The sequence below is a fragment of the Clarias gariepinus genome, chromosome 11 (assembly GCF_024256425.1).
Source record: "Clarias gariepinus isolate MV-2021 ecotype Netherlands chromosome 11, CGAR_prim_01v2, whole genome shotgun sequence".
NCBI lineage: Eukaryota > Metazoa > Chordata > Actinopteri > Siluriformes > Clariidae > Clarias > Clarias gariepinus.
In genome coordinates this window covers 33,259,235-33,272,219 of record NC_071110.1, presented here as the reverse complement: position 1 = coordinate 33,272,219, position 12,985 = coordinate 33,259,235, and the positions used below count along the sequence as shown (strand labels likewise).

The following is a 12,985-nucleotide window of genomic DNA, read 5'->3' as shown; positions in this document are numbered from 1 at the left end:
ATTTGGCATTCCACACACTGAATGTTCCCAGGAATGTCTGCAGTGTGCTCCGAGCCACCTTGACAGGGATTTTCATTCACAGACATACAACCTTCTTTAAAATGTTTAAACTATTCAAATGTTTTACTGTGACCAAGAGTCTCATCACCGTACTGTGTTATAGTCCTTTGTAAATGTCAGTCTCCTGGTTATATTATGAATTACTTCTCTCTCTCTCTCTCTCTCTCTCTCTCTCTCTCATATCTAAATCTCTCTTAACTTCATTTATTTCTTTTTCTTCTTATAACTTACCTCTCATCTATTTCTGTGCTTCATGTGTAAATCATATCAGGATATTCCTTGAAATTTATGTGGTTCGAAACCTTAACTTAAGTTTATCAAGTAACACAGTGACAGGATTCATAACAAGGGAAAGTGTGTGTGTGTGTGTGTGTGTGTGTGTGTGTTATTGGAGATCTGATAAACACTCCTGTGAGTGAACACACCAATCTAAATCTGCCGTTATAAACCGCCCGTGATCAAAGTTAATAAGTCGATGATGTTAAGCTGTAAAATGTCACTTCTGTAAGTTTATTAAGGGCAATAAACCTTTTAACCTTTTCAGTTTTATTTTAACCAGCTAACGAGCACAGTGATTAATGGGGCGACTGTCTAACTGTCCAAGATATGAATGTTACAGTCTTAAGATTTGAACATGGCAGTGTTTATTATGTGCAGAATCAGATCTAACCACACTTGTCATGCTGCCAGCAATGCATTGTGGGAAAATGTAACACAGGAAAATGTTAAAACACTATAGATTGGGATATTGTGAATGATCACCTGCGGAATATAATATATATTTTTTTTTTATTGTATATTGGAGTCCAAGAAGGCAACACTCTTAACAGGATCACAACTGCACATAAAACTGTATAAAGATTTACAAATAAGTGCATTACAATTGTTTTATTGAAAGCTACAGCTGCATCAAAGTTTATTTATCTTTTGTAGTAGAACTAATATTCATCAGACAATCTGTTAGGTGTGAACTTCACAAAGAGTGAACAATAAAAAAAAATCTTTTCTGTGTCTAATCATATCTTGCTTACTTCATGCTTTAAAAAAAATACAACTGTAGACAGATTAATTTCCTACAACTGTTACTTTCTAAATATTCTGCCAAGAAATATACAGTAATATCTGTAAAAGTATGTACACCCCTTGCATATGTGCGCTCAAAGAATGCTTCTTCTACTAAAGTATACCTTTAAAGCACACAGGTGTACAGAATGTCTCTGCGTGCTGTAGCGTTCTCCAGTTCTCCTTCACTGGAACTTAAAGGAACTGAACAAACCCTTATCCAGCATGGCAACGCCCCTGTGAGACCCACAAGGCCCACAAAGCGTTAATGGGGAAAAACTTGAGTGTCCTACAGAGTCCTTACTGAACTCAACCCCACTGAATCATCAGCTTTGGGATGAACTGGAACCAGAGCCTCCTCGACATCAGCACCTGAGCTCACTAATTCTGTGTGTGTGACTGAACATTAACCCGCACAGCCACTCTCCAACATCTAGTCCAGGGGTGTAAAGATCCAGAAAGGGCCCGTGCATGTGTGTGTGTGTGTGTGTGAGTAGGCTTTCATTCCAACCAAGCAGAAGCCACACCTGATTCCACCTTTTAGTCAATCTTTGCTCTCAATAGACTACCAGGCGTGGTTTCTGCTTGGTTGGAATGAAAGCCTGCACCCATACCGGTCCTTTCTGGCTACAGCTTGACAACCCTGATCTACTGGAAAGCCTTCACAGAAGAGTGGAGCGCATTATAACAGTAAAGGGGAATAAACCTGGAATGAGACGTTCGATACGGACACATAGGGGTGTGATGGTCACATACTTTTGGTTATAATTTTCAATTTCCCAGAACCTCTTTAAAAAAATAAATAAACATCAGTGATCTCAACAACATAACCTGCTTACATGTAGGTTGATCTACAAAACTCCTGGGCAACATTTCTTTTTTTTATTATTTCAATCAAATTTGAGTTCTTTGAATAAGAGGCAGAACTCTGAAATGTAATTTGATACTTTAATTCAGGTTTAAGTGGAACAATAACTTTTATTCAGGTTCAAGGTTTGGATTGGAGTGTTAGCATCAGCTAGCAAGCAGGAGAAACTTTGGTTTGTGAGCTAATCAATCGCCCGCTCTCTCTCCCCCTCTCGACCTTTGATCATTAATCTAGACGTTTTATCAGTGAAGCCTCATCCAACTTGTCGGTTTCTGACACTGAAGTAAACTTTAACTCGGACCGCCTGACTGACTGACCGGACTGCACTGTTCTATCTATCCGCCTCTCTGAGGTAAATGCTAACAGGCTACAGCAGACCCAGACCCGGATCCAGGGACGCGCGCGCTGACCGCCTGTGAGCTGCTCGCGCTGTATAAGAGAGTGGACTGTACCACTGTGGAGAGAGCGCGGGGGGAGGGGGGGAGTGAGAGTTTGGCTTGGTCCGGACACGGTACTGCTGCGTGTGTTGGAGCAGTGTGTGTGTGTGTGTGTGTGTGTGTGCTCAGCCCGCGGCCCGGACCTGTCTCACTCCTGTCACACACACACACACACTGTAGTGCGGTATTGCGCGGTTTTAGACGCGGCCCCTGCTCTGCGCTGTGGTCCCGCCTCGGCCCGCGTCAGGAAACCGGACTGTTAGCGGAGTATAAGAGATGACGGGACTCGGGCTCGCGCTGTGCGGCGCTCGGGTGACTGCCGTCTCGTGACGCGCGCGCGCAGAGACTTTATGGCACGACTCGGCGCGTGAATCCCTGCAGTCCGCCCACGTCTGTGTGTGTGTGTTTTAGTCTAAGTCTCTTCAGTCTCCTCCAGTCTTCTCTCCCGGACCGCGCGAGCGTCTGCACGCAGCCATGGCGGGAGACGGCACCGATCAGCGCGCGCTGCAGTACGAGCAGACCCTGGTGAGTTCACCGTCAAGTTCCCTATCCGCCGCGCGCGCGCTCTCACCCTCTGTCATCCTCACCCGGAGCGCGTGTGGGGGTCTTGTTTGTTTGTTTTTGTTTGTTTGTTTGCCAATGCCTGCACTATTGTTATTATAATTTTTGTTGTCGTTGTTGCAGTGGCTTTCTTAACCTGAGTTAATTATTGTATTTATTCTGCTCATTACATTTTATTTGTTTGTTGTTGCTCAGTTTTATCTGTATGGCTTTGATCTGGTTTAATTCTTTATTTTTCATTAATTTTGTTCTGCCTTCTCTGATCGGACTCTGAGAGTGTGATGTCACTGGGAATTCAATAAACACATCGAAAACCCACCGGCTACAAACTGCACCTTAGAAGAAAACGTTTAACTTCGAACCACTGACTCTAAAATTCAGGCTCCTCAAACCCCTAAAACTCTCCTCCCATAACTACTGACACTGAGCTACTGACTTTAAGGTACTGTCCTTAAACTTCTGAATCAAACCAACTGACCCGAAACTCCTAACTCTAAACTCCTGACGCTAAACTCTTGACGGAAATTTTCTGATCCTAAACTCCTGACTCTAAGGTCATGACCCTAAACTCTACACTCAAAACTACCGACCCTAAACTCCAGACTCAAAACTCGTGACTCAGAACTCGTGACTCTAAACTCCTGATGGTAAACTCTTGACTCAAAATTACTGACTCAAAACTCCCGACCCTAATACTGACACAGCCCACCCCTGACTCCTACCCCTTGCCGTCAAACCCTCCGTCATGTCCCGCTCTAGAACACACACTGTACCCCTCACCTGAAGTTCCTTGTGTGAACGAATGTAACACGAGAGGATTTCAGTCACTGAAGTTCTACGTCATTAACACTTCTGAACTCCTGACTTCTGTCTGTTCTGCTCGTTTGTTGTTTACTGTAGTTTTCTTTGTCAATCATTTGTAATCTTCAAAAATAAGTCTTAGTAGACGTCATGTGATCATCAAGCAGAAGTGTTTTATTGGTAGTGTGAGTGAGACTGAGTCCCGCGTGCTGGTGTGTATCGCTGAGCCCTAGAGTGCAGACGTCTCTCGGGATGCTTGTTATGACCGATATCAGTAACGAGGAGAACGATCCCATCACCATACTGACACCGACCGCGATCTATCCACCCGCCCTCACTTACATGTGTGTGTCTGTTTGTTTGTTCATTATTTTGTTCTGTCCTATTATTTTTACTTATTACTGATGGTTGCTGTGTGTGTGTGTGTGTGTGTGTGTGTGTGCAGCCTTTGTGTTTGTCTTGTTAGAGATAACAGGCCACATTTCTGTCAAGCTCTCAAGCTGCTACAGGACGAACTGTCCCCAAAAACACACACACACACACACACACACACACACACACACACACACACACACACACACACACAGTGCCTTTGTCTTGCAGCTGGAGTGTGTGTGTGAGAGCTGAAAGGATCCACAGTGTATCAGTGATGCTGCCAGAGCGCTGCAGCCTCCCACACATCCTCATACACCACTGACAGCAGTCTCCATGCAGCAAAGCATTATGGGTACCCCCCACACGCCCCTGCTCAGTTCTGCGCTCTGATTGGTCAGACGGAAGTTGTGTAGCTGTGTAAACTTTTTGCTGCACTGTGTAACGTGTTAGTAGCTAAGCTTGTTTAGTAGCTAAGTTTGTGGTTGTGTCGTTGATCCACACGTCAAGCTCCACCCAGTGATGATGCGTCCCCGAGCTCCGCCCCAATGTCATCTCGGGGACGATTGCTGAGAGACGAATAAAGACCTTGTTTTCTTTTTCAAATTTTTTTTCTTCTTTTGTTTGTTTTGTTTAGCTTTTGGGGGCGTGGCCTTGTTCAAATAGTTTAGATTCTTTTTGTCTCAGGTCTGATCACTTCATTTGGAAGAAGGCCAAGTGTGTGTGTGTGTGTGTGTGTGTGTGTGTGTGTGTGGTGTGACAGTGCGGAATCAGAGTGAGATAGTGGCAACTGTTTGATCTTTCACCTGTGTTGTTGACTGCGTCTTGACTGTTCATGTGTATATACAGTGGTGTGAAAAACTATTTGCCCCCTTCCTGATTTCTTATTCTTTTGCATGTTTGTCACACTTAAATGTTTCTGCTCATCAAAAACCGTTAACTATTAGTCAAAGATAACATAATTGAACACAAAATGCAGTTTTTAAATGAAGATTGTTATTAAGGGAGAAAAAAAACTCCAAATCTACATGGCCCTGTGTGAAAAAGTAATTGCCCCCCCTTGTTAAAAAATAACTTAACTGTGGTTTATCACAGTTAAAAGTTCAATTTCTGTAGTCACCCCCAGGCCTGATTACTGCCACACCTGTTTCAATCAAAAAATCACTTAAATAGGAGCTACCTGACACAGAGAAGTAGACCAAAAGCACCTCAAAAGCTAGACATTATGCCAAGATCCAAAGAAATTCAGAAAAAAATGAGAACAAAAGTAATTGAGATCTATCAGGCTGGTAAAGGTTATAAAGCCATTTCCAAAGCCTTGGGACTCCAGCGAACCACAGTGAGAGCCATCATCCACAAATGGCAAAAACATGGAACAGTGGTGAACCTTCCCAGGAGTGGCCAGCCGACCAAAATTACCCCAAGAGCGCAGAGACAACTCATCTGAGAGGCCACAAAAGACCCCAGGACAACAACTAAAGAACTGCAGGCCTCACTTGCCTCAATTAAGGTCAGTGTTCATGACTCCACCATAAGAAAGAGACTGGGCAAAAACGGCCTGCATGGCAGATTTCCAAGGCGCAAACCACTTAAGCAAAAAGAACATCAAGGCTCGTCTCAATTTTGCTAAAAAACATCTCAATGATTGCCAAGACTTTTGGAAAAACACCTTGTGGACCGACGAGACAAAAGTTTAACTTTTTGGAAGGTGCGTGTCCCGTTACATCTGGCGTAAAAGTAACACAGCATTTCAGAAAAAGAACATCATACCAACAGTAAAATATGGTGGTGGTAGTGTGATGGTCTGGGGTTGTTTTGCTGCTTCAGGACCTGGATGGCTTGCTGTGATAGATGGAACCATAAATTCTACTGTATACCAAAAAATCCTGAAGGAGAATGTCCGGCCATCTGTTCGTCAACTCAAGCTGAAGCGATCTTGGGTGCTGCAGCAGGACAATGACCCAAAACACACCAGCAAATCCACCTCTGAATGGCTGAAGAAAAACAAAATGAAGACTTTGGAGTGGCCCAGTCAAAGTCCTGACCTGAATCCTATTGAGATGTTGTGGCATGACCTTAAAAAGGCGGTTCATGCTAGAAAACTCTCAAATAAAGCTGAATTACAACAATTCTGCAAAGATGAGTGGGCCAAAATTCCTCCAGAGCTCTGTAAAAGACTCGTTGCAAGTTATCGCAAACACTTGATTGCAGTTATTGCTGCTAAGGGTGGCCCAATCAGTTATTAGGTTCAGGGGGCAATTACTTTTTCACACAGGGCCATGTAAGTTTGGATTTTTTTTCTCCCTAAATAATAAAAACCATCATTTAAAAACTGCATTTTGTGTTTACTTGTGTTATCTTTGACTAATAGTTAAATGTGTTTGATGATCAGAAACATTTTGTGTGACAAACATGCAAAAGAATAAGAAATCAGGAAGGGGGCAAATAGTTTTTCACACCACTGTATATGTATATATATATATATATATATATATATATATATATATATATATATATACACACACACACACACACACAGGCTGTTCGCTTTATTAGGTACAGTGATGTCTTAAAGCAAGTCTAAGGTGAAGTTTAAACCGAACTGAAGGTGCAGGAGCTCCTTGATGAGGATCTGTGGGCGGGGCTAATGATGTTATTCTAACGAACGCACTTATCACGCTTGGCACTATCAACGAATTAGCTCTGGCTAGCTAGCGTAACGGCACCAGGAAAACAGAAATAGATTTTGGTAAGAGCTATAAAATTATTGCCTACAGACGTTGAACAATCTTCACCAACATTTGTGAGCGTTAAGTCCAGCTGGAGTAAACGAGGAGGCGGGGCTATGGGTTCTCATTCAGGAGAAATAAATAAATGAATAAACAAATAACGGCATAATAACATGTAAATGAAATTCACACCAGACTTCGACCTTATAGCACTTTCTCGTTGTTAACATAAAATTAGCTAGCTGCATGCTGATACAAGCGGAATCACTCCGCACGACTGTTTATTTGTTTTTTGTTTATGTTTATCCGTCTGAAGGAAGTCGTGCGGTGTGACGGTTAGCTCGCGGTTAAGCACGTCTGCTTCCTCGTTACGGGCCCCGACAGACAGCTGCAGTAACGAAGCCACATCAGAGCGCAGCCGGGATCGCGGGCGAGACCACGTCTTACCGTATTCATCATGTCTTAATGACACCCTAGTAACAGTTACCACGGTAACCTACCTGACTTTTGATGTCCGTGACACGCCAGTTGTTTTTATCCTGAATCACGTTCTCGTAATTTTTTTTTTTTACTGAAGATGATTACACATCCATCTGAAGTTTTATACACACGCACACGCGCACACACACACAGGAATGATAAATATCGAAGTCCGGCCCCGGGGTAAAAAACAGATCAGAGAGAGTAAATGAGAGAGCGAGCGAAAGAATGAAGGACAAACAGACCGCAACACAAAGAACGACTGAAGCTGCTGGCCGCAGTAAACACAGCGGCGTCCAAATTAAAGCTAGTTAAAGACGAAAATGTGTATGTGTGTGTGTGTGTGTGTGTGTGTGTGTGTGTTACTATTTTCTCTATTTCAAAAGTTTCGTGTAGTTCCCGCTTATTTTACAACCCAGTGTGTGCAAATGTCTTAATACAAGTTTATGCTAATCAGCTAATTATTGGGCTTATAACATAATTAATGCACGTTTTACATATCGTGACTAATTTAGGATAACGTCTAAGATTAAAGTTTAGCATTTGATAAAATTGTGGAGGCGGGGTTATGCAAGTGCACGCTTTAAAATGTTGTAAGGTAATGTTATGAAGGGTGACGTTAGAGTAGATTAGTCTAAAAATAAAGAGATTATTCTAGTACCTGAAGGTTAAAATGTACAAAATATAACCTTAATGTCCAGACATTCCACTTCCTGAACTAAGAATAAAAACATTTCTCATTTCTTACACGCCCATGACAAAAGAAACATCAAGCAAGGAACTCTGAGAAACATGGCTACCATCCTAAAAAAAACAATTCTCCAGGTGTTGATGTAGATTTGGGGTTTCAGGACCGAGGTTAGCTCCTGACGTGTTCCTGCTCAACCTGCGTGTGGTCACCTGACTGGTTCCTGTAGCTCACGACACGTGTCGTCACGTCTGGTGAAGCTCAGGCTGTTCACCAATAAACACCATGAAGCTACAAGGACACACACACACACACAGTATATGAAGAGTTGAGACGGTGTGAAAGGTGTGAGGTTGTGTGTTTCAGTGACGGAGCGTTAGAGTTATTGGGTTAGAGATAATGCGGTCAGCTGTTGTTTCTCAAATACACTTGAGATGTTATCAGTGTTTACAGGAAGAGTTGTGTAAGTGTGTGTGTGGCTGTCAGGACGTTGTAACTATGGATGTGTGACACATGCTGAGAGCCTCAGACGGGTTTATTCCCGCGCAAGCCCCAGGTGGGCGTCTGTCTGTCCTTCAGCCCGTCTGTCTGTCCTTCAGCCCGTCTGTCTGTCCTTCAGCCCGTCTGTCTGTCCTTCCGCCCGTCTGCCTTCCCGCGCAAACCCCAGGCGGGCGTCTGACCGTTTTAATGGTGTGTGTGTGTGTGTGTGTGTGTGTGTAAGTTGTTACATGCATGCTCAATAAAGTAAAGTACAGTGTCAAGTAAGTGATGTTAATATTAACACGCGGAGGTCAAAGGTCATTTGCAGTAATGTTCTAGTCATTGTGTTTATAGCAAACACAGTAATGTGTGTGTGTGTGTGTGTGTGTTTCTGATTCGTGTGTGTGTGTTACACTGCCTCAGAGTCTTATGCTTGTCTGTTTTATCTCTTCGTTCTGTCTCTCTCTTGCTTATCTCTCTTTGTATCTGATTTAATTGTTTTTACCATATAACCTGTCTGTCTGTCCCTCCTGTCTGTCTCTTGTCTCACTCGTCTGCCATCCGAAAAGTATAAATGATGGGTTTGTCCCCGAAGAGAAGTTGGGGAAGGGTGTGAGGGGGAGATGGGGGTCTAAACACACACTCTGAGACGACAAGAGGAAAAAACCTTGAGTTTGTCCTACAGGTCTGTCCTGTGTGTGTCTCTCTCTCTCTGTTTCTCTCTGTTTCTCTCTCTCTCTGTCCCTGCTGTTGTCAGTAAAAACACACTAGTTACAGATCAGAAAATCTCCTTCAGTCACTAAGCTGCCCGTGTGTGTGTGTGCTTTGTTCCAGTTAAATCTGGTTGTTACAGTAAACACAACAACACTGGAATCCTCTGTTCTGATTATAAAATGTTAGCTGAGTGTGCACACACACACACACACACACACACACACACACACACACACACACACCGTGAGGTGTTTGCAGTGTGGTGAACGGTACAGTGTGTACTGAACTCCTGACTCAAGGCTCCAGACGTTAGCAGTTTCTCAGGACAGCGCCACCTCTCTGTTGGGTTTTTAATAAAACCAGTTTTTAAATCTCTTTCTAATCTATAAACCATGATGATGTCATCACTAGGCCACGCCACAGCAGCCTGAAGGCGGGATTTATGATTTATGTGAATATAAACGCAATAACATTTCTGTTTATGATCCGCTGTCGCCATGACGACGGGCAGCACTGTGGGTTCGGACTCGGCCCGAGTTTCAGCTTAGAACCAAACCACAGGTTTAATGAACTTCCGTGCGTGAATGTAACCTGTAACGACATGTGGGCGGGGCTTGGACATTACAGGGTGGGGTATAAGGTGTGTACATTTACATTAAGGCAGACACTCCTATCCAGAGTGCTTTGAAGTTTGTGTGTACATTCTATTCTGTTTGTCTGTCTGACCTGTCTCTCTCTCACCCGTCTCTTTTACCCGTCTCTCTCTCACCTGTCTCTTTTACCCGTCTCTCTCTCTCACCCGTCTCTTTTACCCGTCTCTCTCTCTCATCCGTCTCTTTTACCTGTCTCTCTCTCACCTGTCTCTCTCTCACCTGTCTCTCTTACCCGTCTCTCTTACATGTTATCCTTACATGTCTCTCTGATCTTTCTGTCTTCTTCCTCTGTCTTTATCCTGTCTGTTTGTGTGTTAGCATGTTAGCGTGTAGCGGTCACACACACACGCACATACACATACACACACACACAGTCGGTTATTTTTGGAACGTCAGAACTTCCTGTCCGTCCCCTGAGACTCACTGCTCCGTCATCTGAATATAAAAAGCGACACTCGTGTAAATTTAAGGAACTTAGTCAGGTCTTGTGTGTGTGTGTGTGTGTGTGTGTGTGTGTGTGTGTGTGTGTGTGTGTGTGTGTGTGTCCCTTTTTTGTTACGCTGGTTCTTCTGAATGGATGTAAAATTCTCCTCGTCAAAATCCTGAAGAGACTCCATTAAAAATAAATAAATAAACTGCAGAGGGTTCTCGAGCATCAGAAGAACGCGGGGGGGGAACGCGAGAAGAACGTTCTGTGTTTGTAACAAGATTTTTCAGGACCAAATGAATCCCTAAGGCTTTTTTTTTTAAGTGTGCACACTGTTTTTCTCAACACATCAGCCAATTCTAGAACACACACACACACACACATGAACAAACAGGGTTGGAATACAGGGTTCTGTAAAGGTTTCCTGGACGATGAAGAACCCAGAATGCCTTGTTAGTTGCAGGGTTCTCCACAGACCCCGAGTGTGTTCCTGTGTTCCGTTAGCGGTTCTGAGACTCACGTACTCTGTGTCTGATGTTTACAGGAAGCTCTTTCTGTCAGGGTTTTACACAGAACCAGTGAGTGTTCCTCTTCCTCCTCCTCCTCTTCCTCCACACCACACAGGGGCGCTGAACCCCCTCAGCCAGACGTTAGCGTGATGGAGTTTAGATCTCACAGTGTGACGGGGAATCATCGAGAAAGTGCTTCTTTAGCTGTAAAGGCACCCCCCCCCACCCCAGACACACACACACACACACACACACAGAGCGGATACACACCCCGTCTCCTTGGAGTTTCTTTGAATAAGGGCTTGTGTTGAGAATGAACTCTCCTTTCACCTTCTCTCTCTCTCTCTCTCTCTCTCTCTCTCTCTCTCTCCACTCGTTTTCATTCGGCTCTGCCCAGCTGTGTTTCTGCATTTACTCACTGTCACTTCCCCTCTCTCTCTGTCTCTCTACCTCTCCCCCTTTCCCCGTCTATCTCTCTCTCTTTCTCTTTCTCTCTCTCTCTCTCTCTCTCTCTCCTTCACTCTGTCTGTCTCTCAATATGGAGTGAAAGCTCTACTCGTCCCTCAGCATCGTTTATCTTTTCACTCGTTCTCTTGAGAATGCTGATGAATGGGAAGAAATGGATCTTTCTCCTGGTGTCATGTGCACACATACACACACACACACACACACACACACACTTCAACAACGCTTTAACTGATCTGAAACGTTTCCACTCTCAACACTCAGAGAGACGGACTGTGTGTGTGTGTGTGTGTGTGTGTGTGTGTGTGTGTTGTTCAGTAGATATGAATTGTGTAAACGAGGCCGTGGTGTAAGAGGAACAGAGCACATGGGGGGCGGGGCGTGTTGTTATATGGGCGGAGTCACTGAGGTCACTATGAGAGGTTGATTAGTTTCCTCTCTGAGTGTTTTATTCCTCTCACACCTTCAGAGTTTATTATTTATTACAGAACAACTCGTCACACTGACAGAGACACACACTCGTCTCTCAGCGGGACTCTCTTCACTCTCTCTTTTCACTCTCTCTCTTCACTCTCTCTTTTCACTCTCTCTCTGCTTTCTCTCTTCATTCTCTCCCTCCTTTCTCTTTTCATTCTCTCTCTTCACTCTCTCTTCTTTCTCTCTTTACTCTCTTTTCTTCTTTCTCTCTTCATTCTCTTTTAATTTTTTTCTTTTTCCATTCTTTTTCTTCTTTCTCTCTCTTTTTTCTATTTTTATTTTCTCCTTTCTCTCTCATCTTTCTCTATTCATTCTTTCTCTTCTTTCTCTCTCCACTATTTTTTCTTTCTTTCTTCATTCTTTTTTCATTCTTTTTCTATCCATTCTTTTTCTTTTTTCTCTCTCTTCTTTCTCTTTTTATTCTCTCTTTTTTTCTCCTTTCATTCTCTCTTCTTTCTCTCTCTTCTTTCTCTCTCCACTCTCTCTTCTTTCTCTTTTCATTTTTTTCTATCCATTACTTCTCTTCATTCTCTCTCTTCATTCTCTCTCTTCTTTCTCTATTCATTCTTTCTCTCTTCACTCTCTCTTCTTTTGCTCTTCTTTCTCGCTCTTCTTTCTCTCTCTGGTGTTAAACAGCTCCATCTTTCCCTTCTCTGTTCATTTCTCTTCGTCTGGTCCTTTACTTTTCTTTCACACCGGTCTGATGAGCCGCCATGACACAGGCGGTGAGACAGACGGACTCGGATGACCTGGTGATTCCCATCGTACACGTTTTTCTTATTTATTTTTTTATAAAAATTGATATAAAGATTTTTTATATAGTGTTAAAGCAGTAATAAAGAAAGAGGTCTTTATATAATTAAATAAATAGTTAAATTTAATTTAAGAATTGAATCCGAATTGACTCAGGAATTCAGAAATTTTTTATCACGTATATTCTCTTTATTACGTAACGCTCTGACAGAGACAATCTCGTGGTGTGTGTGTGTGTGTGTGTGTGTGTGTGTGTGTGTGTGTGATGTTCCCTCCTCGCCGTGCTTTACGTGTTACGGTTTGTTTTATCGCTGAACTTTCCTCCGTTACTCAGCAGATTGGGGGACTTTACAGATCATTGTTGGACTTTAATGATTAAAAGAAAGCGTTATTGTTACCCTGCCCACCTCCTCCCCCCAGCAGACCCTCACCCCCCACCCAATGTCACA

The 12,985-nt window shown here is 43.3% G+C and overlaps 1 protein-coding gene across 2 annotated transcripts in view; it reads left to right on the top strand.

The window, feature by feature from the left end:
• The first annotated feature begins 2,713 nt into the window (after nucleotides 1-2,713).
• The window catches only part of LOC128533184 (chloride channel protein 2-like), a 53,054-nt gene continuing 42,782 nt past the window's right edge, over nucleotides 2,714-12,985 (top strand). For both annotated transcript variants that reach the window (XM_053507440.1, XM_053507441.1), the window contains exon 1: nucleotides 2,714-2,952. In XM_053507440.1, coding sequence (XP_053363415.1) covers nucleotides 2,902-2,952 — 51 coding nt within the window. In that variant the 5' untranslated portion in view covers nucleotides 2,714-2,901. The remainder of the gene's footprint in view (nucleotides 2,953-12,985) is intronic.